General features: G+C 57.7%; 2 protein-coding genes across 5 annotated transcripts in view; both read right to left on the reverse strand.

Annotated features, from left to right (window-relative positions):
- Positions 1-3,807, reverse strand: part of NFAM1 (NFAT activating protein with ITAM motif 1) — a 31,730-nt gene extending 27,923 nt beyond the window's left edge. Inside the window, exon 1 of one of the 2 annotated variants that reach the window (XM_081309561.1) lies at positions 2,453-3,797. In XM_081309561.1, coding sequence (XP_081165687.1) covers positions 2,453-2,570 — 118 coding nt within the window. In that variant the 5' untranslated portion in view covers positions 2,571-3,797. Of the gene's footprint in view, positions 1-2,452 lie in introns of both variants that reach the window. The other variant, XM_081309560.1, reaches the window with a different exon arrangement.
- CYB5R3 (cytochrome b5 reductase 3) overlaps positions 1-16,378 on the reverse strand; it is a 191,657-nt gene that overhangs the window by 6,509 nt on the left and 168,770 nt on the right. For all 3 annotated transcript variants that reach the window (XM_081309558.1, XM_081309557.1, XM_081309556.1), the window contains exon 9: positions 4,782-4,879. In XM_081309558.1, the coding sequence (XP_081165684.1) occupies positions 4,782-4,879 (98 nt within the window). The remainder of the gene's footprint in view (positions 1-4,781; positions 4,880-16,378) is intronic.

Consider the following 16,378-nt stretch of genomic DNA (forward strand, 5'->3'; position numbering starts at 1 on the left):
AGAGAAGGCTCTGAACTCAGGTCTGTCTGGCCCCAAAGTCCTTGGGGGTCTCTGAGGCCTGGCAGAAAAGGGTGAGAAGCTGGGCCTCTGGCTCAGGTAGATCCCTTCTGGGGGGAGCAGTTGCCCGTGAAACCAGATGGCCTGTGGCTGCCAGAGTTTTTGAGAGACACAGAACTCACAGAGGGCTGAAGAGGCCCGAGGGTCACAGACCCGAGTCCCAGCTCACCCAGGAGAAGGAGGAGGAGGAGGGCCATGCCAGGGTAGGCTGGAGACCACCAGGCAGGAGTCTGTGGGCTCTCCAAGATGTCCTGAGTCTCCATTGGCTGTGCCAGGCTGGCAGGCAGCTGACGATACTGATGTCTCAAACAGCAGGCTTGGTCTGATTATTGTACCCATTCAACAGATGAGCCAATCAAGGCACAATGACATTAAGTAACCTACTCAGAGTCCCAGGGCAAGAGGTACGGCTTAGACTGAACTCAGGCTGAATGTCCCTGGCTCATGCTCTTAACCCCAGATCCTGCCCAGATCATGATCCCAGAGACTCAGGAGAAGGAGGCAGGAGGACTTTGAGCTGGAGGCCGGCCTTAGCAACTGAACCCTGCATCCTGAGCCTGGACCTCAGTGAGGACACTGACCACGCTCCCTCCGGTCAGGCACAGTGCCCCCTCCGGCAGGACGCAGTGAGGGGTGGACAGTGAGGGGTGCAGGCCCGTCTGTGTGGGCACTGGGGAGGGTTGGAGGAGGGGGCAGGATTCCTGCTGTCAGCCTCAGGCAGAAGCCTGAGACAGGAGTGTGGAGGAAGGGCCTGGGGCGGCTGATAGATGAAGCAGGGTGCCGTGAGCTGCCCCAGTGGGTTCCGGGGACCTTCCCCTCTTGTGAAAGAGCAGGCAGAGTTTCTCGCGGTGCAGCGTTTGTTGCAATCCTGGGCATAAGGTCTGCTTTGGTTCCCACTGTTACCAAAGAGCTTCTCCGCAGAGGCAGCTGCGGCCCCAGCGCCTGGCGAAGCCTCGGGACTCAGTGACAGCGTGTGCCAGGTGTCTTTCAGGGCAGGGGACCACGCAAAGGGAACATGATGGGGACTGGGGGAAATGAAGAGGACCAAGTGGGAGTTGGAAAGCCTTGTCACCAACAAGCAGCGGTCCCCACGCTGGTCCTCTTGGCACCCATCTGGTGTGTGGGGCCACGTGGGACGCACAGGTTGCAGGCTGGGCCCAGTCTACTGTAGAGACACACAGGTCAGCCCTGGCCTCCTCAGGATAAATTATAATTTTGGGGATGGAGAATGTTCTTTGCAATATGTTGGGGGGAGCCCCAGAGCCCATGGCCAGTGGTCCTGGCTGGGGCTGAAGTGACTGGGGTCAGAGCCCGACCTCTGCTTGCATCTAGGCCCTGGGCAAAGGTCACTGCCTCCTGGACCTCCATTTCCCTGTCTTTGAAATGGTGCTGGGGAGGACACTAAGTACCCTCCAGGGTGTGGTGAGGGTGGACGGGTGCCGCCTGTTGAGGGCCTGGGAGAGGCGAATTCTGACCCTCAGATGATCGTGGTATAAACGCTCGCTCCCGGAAGCCTCAGAAAAATTGAAGCGGATACAGAGGAAACTGCCCCTGACCTTCACAGAAGGGTGACCACCGTGGGCAACGGGCCAGCTGTGCCCAGGCCAAAGAAGGACCCGAGGAAATCTGGCAGAAGTTCCTCAGTGCTGCCAGGAAGCCACAGGGAGCCTGAGGGACCCAGGGAGGCTGCCCTGGAGAGGACACTCCGGGAAGACCCCCGCCGCCTGGGCGAACGACCCCCAGGGAACCCACCCTAACGCCTGGTTTGGATCCAGGCCACCCAACTTCTGGGGGAGCCTGGGACCAGGAAGGGGCAGCAGCAGTGGCCCCGGGAGAAGCAAACGCCTGTTGTAAAACACTTGGCTTTGGGTTGTATTACAAGAAGTGGGAGGGGCCACTCTCTCCGGTCACAGTGACAATTTTGTACCCCAGGGTGCCGTGCTCTGGGCGGCTGGCAGCTGGCCTCCCCTTCTCTCCCTGGCTAATCAATGTCAGCGACAGACCAGGCAGGCTCGGGCTGCTTGCCAGGTCCAACCCAACAGCCACATGACAGTCCTGAGGCTGGAGGCTGTCCCTCCCCAGGCCCCAGGCCCCACCCTGACACCCATCGCCCACCCTCCTTGTTTAAGGCCAGCAGGCCTTGCTATGCTAGGAGGGGGCTGTTAACACAGCAACAAGGGGGACAGTGCTGTTCCCCACCCTCCAAAAGCCACCTTGGCAAGGCATTAGCTAGACATCTTCTAGGTCCCTGAAGGGTCCCCTGTGAAGCCTGCCATGTGCAAACAGCAACCGGCGAATCCCCAGAGATGGGTCCCGGGGAGCCAGCGCGCCGGCTGGATGAACCCGCTGTGCTGTTGTCACCAACAGGAGGGCGATGAGAGGAGACAGACGGTACCTGCCAGCTGCAAGGTCCAGGGCACCAGGAGCCACCCCAGGATCCGGGAAGCCATGGGGCAGCCAGGAGGGTGCAGGGGGCCCGCCGCGGCCTGCCACCACAGAAGCCGGCTTTGCATCCCGGGCTTCCTTGGTCAATGTCCCTCCTTCCTCTTTAGTTCCCAGGAGGGCACAGCCCACAGCGGCAGCCACGGTTCCACAAGCTCCTCCCTGATCACCCTTCTGCTTCCTCAAGGCCGCCCTTGGCTACCCCTGGCCATCACCCGAATTTCCTCTCTAACAGTGGGGGTGGCGACAGATGGGAAGTCTGGGACTGGGCTTGTCCAGGCCACACAGGCAGGAGCAGAGCTGGGGCGGGGACTCAGGCCTCCCCAGGAGGCTTCCGCCCTCCTCAACCCCTCCCAGCGGGGCCCTGGCCAGGGGACAGTGGGGGCCATAGAGAGGAGGGAACCGGGTTTCCGTGGGTGACCTCAGGTCCGGGGTAGCACCTCATTTCTGAAACACTTTTCAAACAACCACAAGCACGTCCACAAGAACTTCCCCTTTGAATCCGGGAATCTTGATAATGTGCTACCGAGGAGTGGGCTTTTTTGGTGGGGGTGTGAGTGGTTGGGGAGATAGGGGGCTGGTGGAGGAGGGGCAGGCTGCAAGGGTTAGGGGACAGCCCCACGTTCTCAGCTGTGGACAAGGCCCAGCATCTGCTGGGGCTGAAAGACAGGCTGCCGTCCTTAGCCCAGGGAGGGCCTCTGGGGCCTCTGGCAGAGGCCAGGGGACACCTCCCCGCGGCTTCACTCCATCCCCCCACCGTGAGACTCCCCGCTGCTTCCCCACCGCTTCCCCACCGCAGCCCACTGCAGCTCTGGCCTGGCTTGGCGGTGCCCGCACACAGAGAAAGGTTGCTGCCTGGGTCCCCTCCCCCAGAAGACTGGGAGGCCTGCCCCCTTGGCACCCTGGAGCCACTGCTGGGCTGGATGGGGTGGGCATCTGGAGTGGCAGAGGGAAGCGACCCAGGGTGGGGTGCGTGGGTGGGATGAAGTTGGCCTCCGAGTGCACTGTGCCACCCGCCGGGGCTCACCTCCATCCGCGCCCACCGACCCCCTGAGAAGAGGCTGTTCTCAGCTGCACAAAGGAGACTGTCCACGAGGAGCTGAAGCAAGTTGCCCAAGACCATGGCAGACGGAGGGGCCGGAATCCAAGGCCAGGCTGCGAGGTGCCGGGGCCTCCTCCACCCCCGCTGCCCCTGAACACAGCTGGGTCTCCTGGCTGCAGCCCCCAGGATGTCACAGCAGGGCCCTGCCAGGGCTTTGCCCCCATGCGTCCCCCGTGGCCACTTTGCACATGAACCATGACAGCCCAAAGGTGCTTCCCTCCAAGGCCAAGAGCACGGGAGGATGGCAGGCAGGAGCAGGGCCACCCCCAGGAGAGGAAGACGGATGAATGCGAGACGTTCCAGCGCACGAGGGCGGGCCGGGACCCGGCGGTATTGACTGTTGATCCATCACGGTGATACATGATCGTGTGTGTCACAGCGAGACACAGATAATCTGCTTCCTGCTGCTCCCCAGCTCCTGGGGGGAGCAGGTTGTCTAAGCACCTCGATGCCATGGTGATAGACGTCATGTTAATGCCGCGGTGCAGAGGGAGCGTTTTAAAGGCACCGGTCTGTGCCTCTGCGAGTCTCGTTACAACTTGGCACCGGGAGGTGGCCGAGTGCCAGGCTGCATGAACACAGAACCCTGCTCCTCTGACACTGGCAGCGCCCCGGCACCTGCCCAGGTGCCAGCTTGCTGCACCTGCCTGTCGTGCTGGAGGGCTCTGCCTCCCAGAAGGACACGCGGCAGCCTGGTCAGCCGAGCTCCTGGGGACCTTGACCTCCTCGGCACCTGGGTCCCACCTCCTTCACCTCCCATGTGTCTTCATACTGGTGACGGCTTTGCACGGATGACTGAGCATAAGATGCGGGGAAGCGTCTCCCTCCCCGGCTTGCAGTGAAGGGGCTGCCTGTCCGGCGCGGGCACACAGGAGGCTCCCGCCTGGCCGTGAGGGGCTGGCTGGCCTCCAGGTGGGGCAGGAGGAGGCCCACACCAGCAGGCAGGCCATGGGCGACAGAGCACGAATACACCTGCAGAGGGGAGGCTCAAGTCCTGAGTTTCTGAGCCACTCCGCAGCCACAGGGCCTCTTGGAGAATGGCTGGGGCTGGCCTAGGAAAGGAGCCCCAACTAGCCCAGGCTGTGGGCCAGGGCCTCGGGTCCCCTGGTCGGCCACAGGAACCAGGATAACGGAAACAAACCTTGGCACAACAGAAACTCAACTTCCCATCGTCTCTTACCCAAGGGCTGCCAAGCAGGGACAGGCTGGGCCAGCTTCGTCTCCTCTCTTCCCCGTGACCTCGCAGAGCTGTGAATATGCAGGTTAGAGGCCCAGAAGCTGAGGAGGAGCAGAGAGAGAAACCGGCTGTGTGGATCCCCAGCGGGCAACCGAGGTGGCGCAGCCCCGCGCCACGCTGTCCCAGAGTAGGCGAGGTCACGAACAGCACCTCTCCACTGCTGGCTGGGGTCCAGTTGTCTGTCCTTCACACTGGGCACAGCACTGGCCTCCCAGCAGGATGCACAAAGGAAAGGCCCTAGCATGGAGGAACCCGTGTCTAGAGGGGACAGAGATGATCCCAGCCCAATTTAGTAATGGAGGGCAACTGGGGACAGCATCTACATGCCACATACTGCTCAAGCACTTTTGTTTTGTTTTGTTTTGTTTTGGTACCAGGGATTGAACCCAGATGTGCTTAACCATGGAGCCACATCCCAGCACCCCCACCTTTATTTTATTTATTTTTTTGTGGTACTGAGGATCAAACCTGGTGCCTTACATGAGCTAGGTGAGCGCTCTTCCACTGAGCCACAACCCCAGCCCCCCCCAGCCCTTTTTTTAATATTTTATTTTATTTTTAATTTTTAATATTTTTTAGCTGTCAATGGACCTTTATTTTATGGATTTTTATGTGGTTCTGTGAATCGAACCCAGTGCCTCACACGTGCCAGGCAAGTGCTCTACTGCTGAGCCACATCCCCAGCCCGATATTTTATTTAGAGACAGGGTCTCACTGAGTTGCCTAGGGCCTTGCTAAGTTGCTGAGGCTGGCTTTGAACTCATGATCCTCCTGCCTCAGCCTCTCAAACGACTGGGATTACGGACATGCTCCACCGAGCCGGCTTGTTCAAGCACTTTCCATCTCTTGATCAACTGAGCCCTCGCTGCAGTCCCGAGTAGGCACTCCAGTCTCTTCTGTTTTACCCGTGAGGAAGACGAGGCACAGGATAAACTCATTGTTAACCACCACTTTGGTCCCGCTCAGCGGGAGAGGGATACACAGGACACCGAGGGACACGGGGAAAGAGGGAATGATCCAGGGCAAGGGGGAGAGGGGCCCAGGGGGGCTGCGTGGAGGAGGTGGCAGCCCTGAAGGAGAAGGAAGTGGAGTGGGAATGGGGGGAACGCGGGTGTCCTCCTGAAGTCCCCAGCGGCCTCCTCTACACGAAGACTGAGACTCTTCACACAGGACCACGACTGTTGGCCTCTCCGTGTTCGGCTTAGCTCCAGGGACGTTCATTTGTGGGGGCGCCTTCTGTGTGCCAGTGGCGGGGTACAGAACAGCCACCTCTGGAGGGAAACCGAGGCCACCCACACATGTTTTCCAAATGCCTGAGAGAGGGCGGCAGAGGCCCCGCCGGGGCTGGGCTCCCGGAGCTTCCTCTTCAGGTGCACAGGAAGCAGAAGTGGGGGCTGGGCCCTCCCTCCCGGCTTGGCTTCCGAAGTCACCTCCTTCCCCTCCCAGACACAGCCCCAGAGGCCATCAGAAAGACCTGCGCACTGGCCTGGTGACCGAGACAGAGGGATCCTTTCCTCAGGTCCTGGGGTCTCTCTGCGGAGCCCTCCAGGGTACATCCTGGTTCCTTCCCTCCCAAGTGCCCTAGAATGGAGAAGGCAGCCCCCCCTGTCCTCCGGGAGACTCCCTCTTGCCCCACCCAGCTGCCTGCAGGTGGGTGGTCCTGACTCTCCTGAGCCAAACACTAGGCCACAGACAAGGCGGAGAACCAGCTGTGACTCCAGGGAAGGACACCAATCTAAGCTGAGCCCACTGACAGTGGGTAACCTCCTTTCTTGGGAGGGGGTGAGCTCTCTGTCACTAGAGGCAAGCAAACCTTGCTGGAGGCCGTTGCCCTGCACACGGATGGGAGGTTCCTGCCCTGGGCAGGAAGCCCGGCCTGGCCAATCCCCGAGTCCTCCTCAGATCAGGCTGCCCTGTACTTCTGGCTGTTTCTTGGGCGTCATTTCATGTCAGAGGAGTTCTAAGAGCTGTCACGTCCTCACAGAAACCTTGGGTGGAAGGTGTTGTCATTGCCCCTGACTGACAGAAAAGGAGACTGAAGTTCAGAGAACACAGCCACTTGCCCAAGGAGGACACAGCAGGATAGGGACCCTGGCTCCTGCGACTGTGCTGCCCACTGTGTGCCCCTGCAGCTCACGATTCTCAGTCAGGGCTGGCATCACAGCCCTGGTTCACAGACTTAGTGATGGACAGGAGTACAGCAAAGGACACTGGAGGCCAGCGATCAGAGGCCCGCCCGGGACCAGAGTCCAGGGTTTCCCCACAGACACCAGCCGGCAGTTAGACAAGCCTTTGGCCTCTAGGGCTGCTATTGCCCCGCCCCCAACCTGGCCACACTAATGTCCATCCTGACCATCTGGACACAAACTCCTGAGGTGGCCCCTTGTCAACACTCATTCCATGGGCACCATACACTTTGCGGGATTCGGGCCCTTAACATAGGTGTGTCCTGGAAAAGATGAGCGCCAGTGGAGAGGCCAATTGCTGGAGGACCCCAAGGAGACCGTGCCAGAGCCACAAGTCCTGCCCTTGTGCCCCCACCTCCTCCTGGCCAGCTGGGCAGCCCCGGGGTTGTCTTGTGCCGATGTCGCCACCTGGTGGTTGACATGGGAATGCCCTCACCAGAAATTTCCTGCACTTGTTCCTTCCTCCCCCTCTAGGGGTTCTGGGTGGCCAAGGTCCCCACCCTGCAGGTCAGGCCCAGGGCTTGAATGGCATCAGGACAGGGCCGTGCAGCTGGGGACGGCCAGGCAGGCCCGGAATGTGCATGGGAGGGGGGCTGCGGGGCACAGGGTGGTGGCAGGTGGCCCCTCCAACGTCTGACACACTTCCCTGGCACTGCCAGCCTCTAGCTCCCTCACGTACCCTCCTCTGTGGGGAGCACCTCGTGATCTCTTCCAGCAGACCCGCCATCGGAGCCAGTTACCAGCCGCCAAGCAATCCAGGCCCGTCCTTTGTGGGCACAATTGGGGACTTTCTGGGCAGGATTCCCCAGGGCGGGCTCAGCCAATTAAGGAAATAATTAGCCTCCTCTGAGGCTGGCTTATGCTTGTCAGCCAGGGTTCTCTGGTTCCTTGGGACGGAGGGTGTGCTTGGCTGGGGACAGTGACTAACTGCAGATTCCTGACTCCACCTCAGAGATTCCACTCCACTAGGCTTGGGGGTGCTGTCAGGAGCCTGCATTTTAAGATCCTGTCCTCACACTGAAGAACCTGTCCCAAGCCCTCCTGAATCTTGAACAGGATGGTCCTGCCTGCCCCCCCCCCCCCCCCCGCTCCTCCCTGGGAAGGTCAGCAGGTGTACCAGGTAGAGCTAGAATTCAGAGGATGCCCACTGAGGTTTGCAACCGGCCTTGTCTCCCAGCCTCCAGGGGGTCATTTACCTACCAATGAAACACGGGGCAAAATGTCACCTTGTAAGAGTTGAAGTCACAGAGGTGAAAGCAGTTGATGAGAACAAGGTATTTGCCAGACATGATGGCCCAACCGGCGATCCCAGGCACTCGAGAGGCTGAGGCAGGAGGATTACAAGTTGAAGGCCAGTCTTGGCAGGTTAGCAAGACCCTGTCTCAAAATAAAAGATTTTACAGGGACTGGAGTTGTAGCTCAGTTGTAGAGCACCCGCCCATCATGCTCAGGTCCCCGGGTGCAATCTCTAGTTCTGAAGGGGAAAAAGAAAAAGTTCTCGATAGAAAGAGAATGTTCCGCCTTGATCTTAGTCAGCCTGTTCCTGGTGCAAGTCTCTTTAGGAGGGGGCAGGAGGACAAGTCACAGAGAACAACCCAGAGTCCAGCAAGGAGAGATGCAGGGGGCGTAGACCAGAAAGTGTGGTGTTGACCGAGTGGCAGGAATCCTTACGAGAAGGGTGGCCTGGGAGGAGGGGAAGGCAAGGGGGCCCTCCAGGTACCACCCCATTTGCCAAGGCAGGTGGGGTGCAGGGACTGGCAGCAGCAGCAGCCTGGGGACTGCCTGCACCTCATCCTCCTGCCTCGGGAGGGCCCTCCTCCCCTCCCCTCTCGGCCGCTCAGTTTTTCTTCCACTGGGCTGTGGCTGGGCCTGCTCCGCCACCCCCCAGGGCGGGGGAGGCTAATGACATGACTTGGGTCAAAGTCACAAGGCCTTGGATCCCAAGATGGCCAGGAACTCGGGCCAGCACCTGTACTCCCTGCAGGGGTCCTGATACTCCCTTCAGGGATCCACAAGGAACTTCGGGTCACTTGTTTGCTCATTAACCAACCTCTGCAAGGGACTCTCTGTGCCAGGCCCTGCCTGGGAGCCTGAGGCTTAGCCTGCCACAGTATCTCAGGCCAGGGCGGTCTCAAGCCTCCTTCGAAGCTCCAGAGGAGCAGTGAGAGGCTGAGCGAGCCCCGGGAGCCAGCGGGCAGCCCCTCCTCCCCTGAGCCTCTGATGAAGACTGCCTCCTCCCAGATCCACAGTCAGATGGAGAAAACCATTTATTGTTTCTGCTCAAAAATTACTGGTACTGCAGCTTCGCATCGATTTCTCCTGCCTTCATTTCACACACAGAGATTCGCAGCGCTCTGAGCCGAGCAGCTTCCTGGCCGCTCCGGGCAGCCCGGCACCTTCCACGACATGATTTCTGAGAGGAAGGGCCTTCTCCAGAGGAGAGCTCATTTGGAAGCTGGAGACTCCCTGCACTCATGGGACCGGAGATCTCATTCTCTAGAAAATGCTCTGCAGGCTGAAGAGATGCCATGGTCTTTCGAGGAGCCGGAGTCTCCAAGGGACACGCCGAGCGACAATGACCATGGTCCATCGGGATAGGAAAAGAGGAAGGAAAAAATCCGCTGCGCCCAGCGCTGTGCCCAGCCCTTTGGCTCTCAGTGCCACGGTGCTTCCCGCAGGTCACAGCCCCTGAATCCAGCTCAGCTGCGACTGGCTCCCAAGTGCTGTCCTGTGGCAGCCTTCGGGATGTCCGCCCGCCCGGCTACCATGAGCTCTCTGTAGCCTCCTCTCCCCGAAGCCCCCTTCCTGGGTGACAGCTCCTCCAACTTTGCAGGTGCCCGGGCTCAAGCATGTCTCACTGAATGAATGAGTTACAGGGAGAAGAGTCCCCAGAGGAGCACATTCCCTTAACGCAGAGGGGGAGTGCACCTCGGGGGATTCTAGCTAAAGCAATAAGCGCTAAGGAGGCCTCTGGTCACAGTGAGTGTCTGAGTCTGAAAGCGCGAAGCCAGCCCTGCACAGGAGAGCGTGGGCCTCAGATCGGCTTTCCCTGTGGTGTTAAAGGGGCACCCTGTGGCCAGCCCTGGGCTGAGCACCAAGACGCTGCTCCTGAGCCTCTCTCACCCTCCCTGCCGGGTCGTGGCCTCCCCACCTACAGATGTTGCTGAGTCCTGCCCAGGACACAGGGGCAGAAACCAAGGGGGAAGGAAGGGGTGTGAGGGAGGGGTTGGGGAGGGGTGGCAACAGGCAGCACCAAGGGGCTGTGGGTACAGCTCCGTGCAGAGCTCTTGCCCAGAATGCATAAGGCCCTGAGTTCCATCCCCAGCACCAAAGAAGGACCAGAGGGCGGGGCAGGACCCTAGGCTGCTTGGGGACCAGGAACGGGGCTGGTCACCTGCCTGCCATCCCTGGTGTCCAGCTGGGATCTAACCAGGACAGAGGCCAGAGAGACCACGGCCCCTCCCTCATTCTGGACAGATGCCTCCTGGGGTCCTCTTGGGTCCCCCTCTTCCTTGGAGGTGGGGTTGGGGCCAAGCAGCTGTAGGGGACCCCATGCCCTGCCACTTCTCTGCCCCCAGAAGTCATCCTTCCCCTGAGGACCTGGGTGGCCTTCAGTGATAGACTGTGATGCTGATGGCTATGTACCACATGGGAAGTCCCTCCTGCCCCATAGAATTCCAGTCAGGTGGCCCCCAGAGAGAGGGGCTGCTTTGGAAGACCCCCTTTCTGGTGCCCCATCCTGCAGCCAGCCGCCTGCATGACCAGCGGAGACTGTGCGCCAGTCATTGTGATTCACAGAAAGGCAGGATTGGGCCGTGGGCTGCAGGCTCTGGCACCCACTCTGTGAGGAAGGGTGGAGGTAGAGGGAGAACACGCCCCGACTGAGTGTGGCCTCCCAAGGTGCAGAAGCTGCATGTGGGGTGCACATCAGGAAAAGATGGGGCAAGGGGAACGAGGACCGGCAGGTGCGAAGGGCCGCTGGCCTTCGGGCTCTTTAGACACACGATCTCTGGGCTGGGGATGTGGCTCAAGCGGTAGCGCGCTCGCCTGGCATGCGTGCGGCCCGGGTTCGATCCTCAGCACCACATACAAACAGAGATGTTGTGTCCGCCGAGAACTAAAAAATAAATATTAAAAATTCTCTCTCTCTCTCTCTCTTTAAAAAAAAAAAATAGACACACGATCTCACAACCTGCTGTGAGGAACAGGGTTGTCCCCACTTCATAGGAAAAGAACCCAAGACTGAGAGAAGCCAGCTACCCAGGATCCCAGGGTGAGGACGTGGCAGACCAGGATTTGGACCCCGGGGGCTCTGGCCCCCAGGCCTGTCTCTTTTCCATATCTTCCTGTTTCCACTACAGGGGAGGTTGGTCACCGTGCCAAGCTAGCTTTGTGGGGTTAGAGGCTCACACAGTGCCGAGGTGCCTTTCATTGAAAACCTAAGGCACAGTTACCAAACCGAAATTAGGCCTGGAAGCCACAGGTGCTCTTTCACTGAGCCACATTCCCAGCCCTTCTAATTTTTTCCTTTTTTTTTTTTTTCTTTTTGGCGGAAGGGAGAGTAACCAGGGATTGAACCCAGAGGCACTCAGCCACTGAGCCACATCCCCAGCCCTATTTTGTATTTTAGTTAGAGACAGGGTCTCACTGAGTTGCTTAGTGCCTTGCTTGATCCTCCTGCCTCAGTCTCCCCAGCCACTGGGATTACAGGCGTGCGCCCCTGCACCTGGTTATTTTTTTTCTTTTGAGACAGGGTCTCACTGAGTTGCTTAGGGTCTTGCTAAGTTGATGAGGCTGACTTTGAACTTGTGATCCTCTTGCCTCAGCCTCCCAAATCACTGGGATTACAGGTGTGCACCACTGCACCCGGTTCCCTGTGTTTTTCTACAACAAGGGATTCCATAAAGCTTTATTCTATGGAGATACTAAAAACGTTCATCAAGTTTCTTTTGTAGGAGCAGTAAGAATTCAGGGTATGGTGTGTTAGGTTTTCTCATGTGGCAACTACTCTTAAATGCACCTCACACAGGCCCCATTCATTACCCAGCGTGGCTTTGATGTTCTCAGTGCAGCAGCCTATTATAGTTGTATGTGATCTTTGTTGATGTCGGTATTTCATGCTAAATTACAAAAATTTTAAATCCACTGAATCTGTTGGATTCATTTATTCATTCTTTCTCTTTTTAAAATAGGGATTGAACCCAGGGGCACTCTACCACTGAGCTACATTTTATTTTTCAAGACAGGGTCGAAGTAAATTTCCCAAGCTGGCCTTGAACTTTCAGTCCTCCTGCCTGGGCCTCTCAAGTTGCTGGGATTACAGGTGTGCACCACTGTGCCCGTTAGATTCATTCTTCTTCATTCATGGGTAGGAATATTCCCGGAAGCCATCTGTGCCCTCAGACAGCCAGGAATAACTAAACTACGCGTGGATGAAACTTCGAGTCACATAATATATACCCCCAGACCCAAGCTAAGTGCATACCCAAATCAATTTCCCCCAAAATATGGCCATTCCAACATCACTCAATTGGATAGGAGGTAGGAAGGGGGGGAATCAGAACAGAAAGAGACTGAGCCAAATGAGGCTAAAAAGTGTCACGTTTGCAAACTTTACAGACATGTAGGCCCATGTGAATACACTGCAATTACATATTGCAAGTCAGGGATGAAAGAAAGAAAAGAGAATGGGGGAGGGGGAGAGAAAGGTGAATTGATTTTCCTGGCTTTGCAGGCACACAGAAGCAGGTGGAGTGTGGGGACCACTCCTTGGCCATTCCAGAGAAAATGCCCAAACTCCTGCTAGTTTCTTACCTCACTCAGGAGACCTAGGTGAGGGGGTGGCCTCTCCATTTAGGATCCTGAGTCTTGATTCAGAGGCAGGAGATCTGGGTCAGAGGCCCAGCCTTGCTACTTCCTAACTGTGAGAACTTGGGCAAGTTGTGCTGGTCTTCTGAATGTCCATCACCCTCCTCATCAGCAAGGTGAGGATAGAATAGTTCATATTCCTGCAGCAAAAGTGCCCTGTGAACTATAAGAGGCCACAGGTTTGGATGGAGTTGTTCTCAGGGGCAAGGAGACCAGCCCTATGCGGGCAATCCTGCCACCTCGGGTTCTGCTGAAGGGTCCCTGGAGCTCACCTACCTCCCCAGGCATGGAGAAGGGGTAGCATTTCTGAACCAGGATTCTGAGCCAAACTCCAAACTGGACTTCGGCTCACCAGCAAGCCAGGCCCCAGCATGCCTGTTGCCCTGGCCAAGCCTGCCCTTGCACACCTGGGCGCTCTGCTGGGCAGGCCAGGGTCGCCTCCGTAGCCAGGCAGGGGAAGGAGCCGCTGAGAGGCCTCCCTGCCTTTTCTCTTCCAAGCCTGATGAATGACAAGACTCCTCCTCCCGCTCCGGAGAACTCCAGCCCGCACTTTGCCTCCAACCCAACCCGCCTCCTCTCCATCCTGGCATCAAACGTCTGTTTGATCAGCTTTTCATCCATTTTCTGAAAACGTGGCCATTGAGGGATGTTCTGAATCTTGCAGAATTATACGTGCTGCATCCTGGCCATCTATCAGTGCAGCCAAGAACCTCACGCTGGGTGAACGCCCTGCTCCCTGCCAGCCTCTCATCACTCCCGCCCCCGGGGCTCCCGACTCTCCCCTCCGCCCCAGCCACCCAAGGGTCAGAGCGCGCTCTGGGCCGCGGGTCAGGAGAAGCGCCCGCAGGTCCCGGCCGGGCGGAGATCGGGTGCCCCCTGGAGGTCGCTTCGCTGGGTGGGGGCGGATCGGATCTTGGAGAATAAAGTGGCGGCTCTCCCCCGCGGCCCCCTCCGCGGCCTCTGACAGTAAAGGAGATTGATTGAGCGCCGCGGAGCGTTCTGCATCGTGTCTTTAGTAATAAGCTTCCTCATTTGGTAGCAAATCCCAGGTTTACCAAGCAGTTTCTCAACCATTTTCTCCCTTGAGTTTTGCAAGAAGCCCTTGGGAGGGATGGGAGCCAGGATCTGAGCAGCTGCACCTCCTCGGGCTGCTCGGGAGAGGAGGCTCAGGGGCTCACGGGGACCTGCAGGCATCAGGCTGCGGGTGCCAGGATGGACCCTGCCCGGAGCTCAGGATGGAAACCCTGAAACCGTCAGGGCGAAGAAGGAGGCAGACGAAAACAGGACAGAAACCACAAGAGTCCGCGAGGGATGTGGGGTCGGAGGGGAAGGTCAGAGTTCACAAAGAGCATTAAACCCCCAAATCTACACGGAAAAGGTGAATGAGCCCTTCCCTTCCCCCACAGGGGTCCAGTCCTGCAGGTTCCCGGGCACCTTTGTTGTTCTGACTCTGCAAACATAAAAGCACGTCTCAGTCAGATCTCAGCCAGGGGAGTCAGGACTTGCTTTTAGTGAAAAAGGGACGAGCTGAATCCGGCTCAGCACTGTGTCCTTTACGCTCCAAGGCGTCCTGTCGTCCCCACAGACCTAAAGCAGTGAGATGTGCCTTGGGCTCACAGGCTGGCTGGCCGGCTTGGCTGGCAGGTGGCCCCGGGAGGAGCTCCCCCTCTGACCTCAGGAGGACAGGGGTCAGTGCAGGAAAAGCAAGAGGCTGTTCCTGGGGGGTGGGGGTGCTGAGCAGGCCAACCATAGTGGAGCCAGGCCAGTCACCAAAGGCCTGGGGAAACCCACAGTCACCTCCCTCCTGCTTCCCCCTTCAGCTTGCTTCACCACCAACAGCTGCTGGGACATTGCTGGGAGGGGTGGGGGCAGCCAAGGGCTTCCCTAGCAAGGGCGGGTTTATGATTCTCTCTGCCAAGTGGCAACTCAGCTTACTTTCCCCAGGCTGGGACTGGGACAGAGATAGGAGAGGAAGGGCAGCCCTGCCCTCAGTCTGGGGGCACAGCTGAGGACAACCAAGGGCTGCCGGGCCACCAGCAAGGCCCACGGCTCCAGCTTGCTCTGCCCTCCCTAAGACAGTCTTAATAACTGTAGAGGGTTGAATTGTGTTTCCCAAATACATGTCCAAGTCCTAACCGCCCTCCCCCACACCCCTTCCCCTACTGAGCTATGACCCCAGCCCCTTTTCTTTCTTTCTGTTTAAGAGGAGGAAAGCCAGCGATTTGAAACCCCCTCGAAGCCAGGCTGGGAGCAGCCTTTCCCAAGCTGAGAGTGACAGGAGGGGAAAGAGGGTCACTCTCCTGGCTAAGGCACATATCTTCGGAAAAGTCTGGGAGCGGAGGACAGTTGTCCATGATCCACGACCCTGGGGACTCTGCAGGACGGGTTCAAACCTCCCCCAGCACCTTCCCCTGGAAGGTCATTACTTCACCTCCCGAGCCTCAGTTTACTCATCTGAACAGTTGTGATAATAATCCTGTGCTGGCGAATTTCTTAGGGCTAAAGAGATTCCCCTGTGTACCTGGCTACTCAACAAATATCAATAAGGTATTCATCGATACAGAAGCCTCTTTCTGATAGAAAACTCTAAAATGATGAAATTAGGGTTAACATCCTTAAAATTAGATGTTACAATTTTCTTATTTATCTGGAACCAATAAAATTACTTTCTTTCCTCCTATACCTTTATTTTTATAAAGTGCTGAGAATTGAACCCAGTGCCTCACACATGCTAGGCAAGGACTCTACCACTGAGCTATGACCCCAGCCCCTTTTCTTTCTTTCTTTTTATGATGCTGTGAATGGAACCCAGGGCCTTGGGCTCACTAGGGAAGTCCTTCACCACTGAACCACACCGCCAGCTATTTTTATTGTATTTTGAGACAAGGTCTCACTAAGTTGCTAAGGCTGGCCTTGAACTTGCCATCCTCCTGCCTCAGCCTCACTGGGACTAGAGATGTGTACCAGCACATGTGGAAGTTCTCTGGGTTTTGACAATTGCACACAGTCATGTGGCCACAACCATAGTAGTCAAGGTCCATCACCCACCCTCAAATTCCCCGCGCTGCCCTTGGCAACCACTGGTGCGCTTCTGAGCCTGAGTTCCTTCCTTCCCTTAGCACGAAGGTCCCCATGTTCATCCATATCGCTGTGGGAACCAGCACGGGCTTCCTTTTAGTTGCTGACTTTCAGTGTCCTCTGTGTGGATGGCCACAGTGCCGTCATCTGTCCACCAGGTAAAGGACAAGGACTCTTTCCAGGTCTGGGTGATTGTGAACAAAGTTCTACAACATTCACAAACAGGTTTTCCACTTCTCTGAAGTGAACTTGCTCAGAGCTTTGGCTGGGGAGGACAGCACAGCTGGACTCTCTCGGGCCCTGAGCCACAGGGCAAGGCCTGGCTAGCCATGCAGCAAGCACTGGCTGACAGCTGGGTCCCCCCCGCCCCAACTGGGCCTCTCTCCCCAAGCTCATGGAGGGAGGTAA

Source organism: Spermophilus citellus (genome assembly GCF_964194105.1).
Source record: "Spermophilus citellus genome assembly, chromosome: 10".
Taxonomy (NCBI): domain Eukaryota; kingdom Metazoa; phylum Chordata; class Mammalia; order Rodentia; family Sciuridae; genus Spermophilus; species Spermophilus citellus.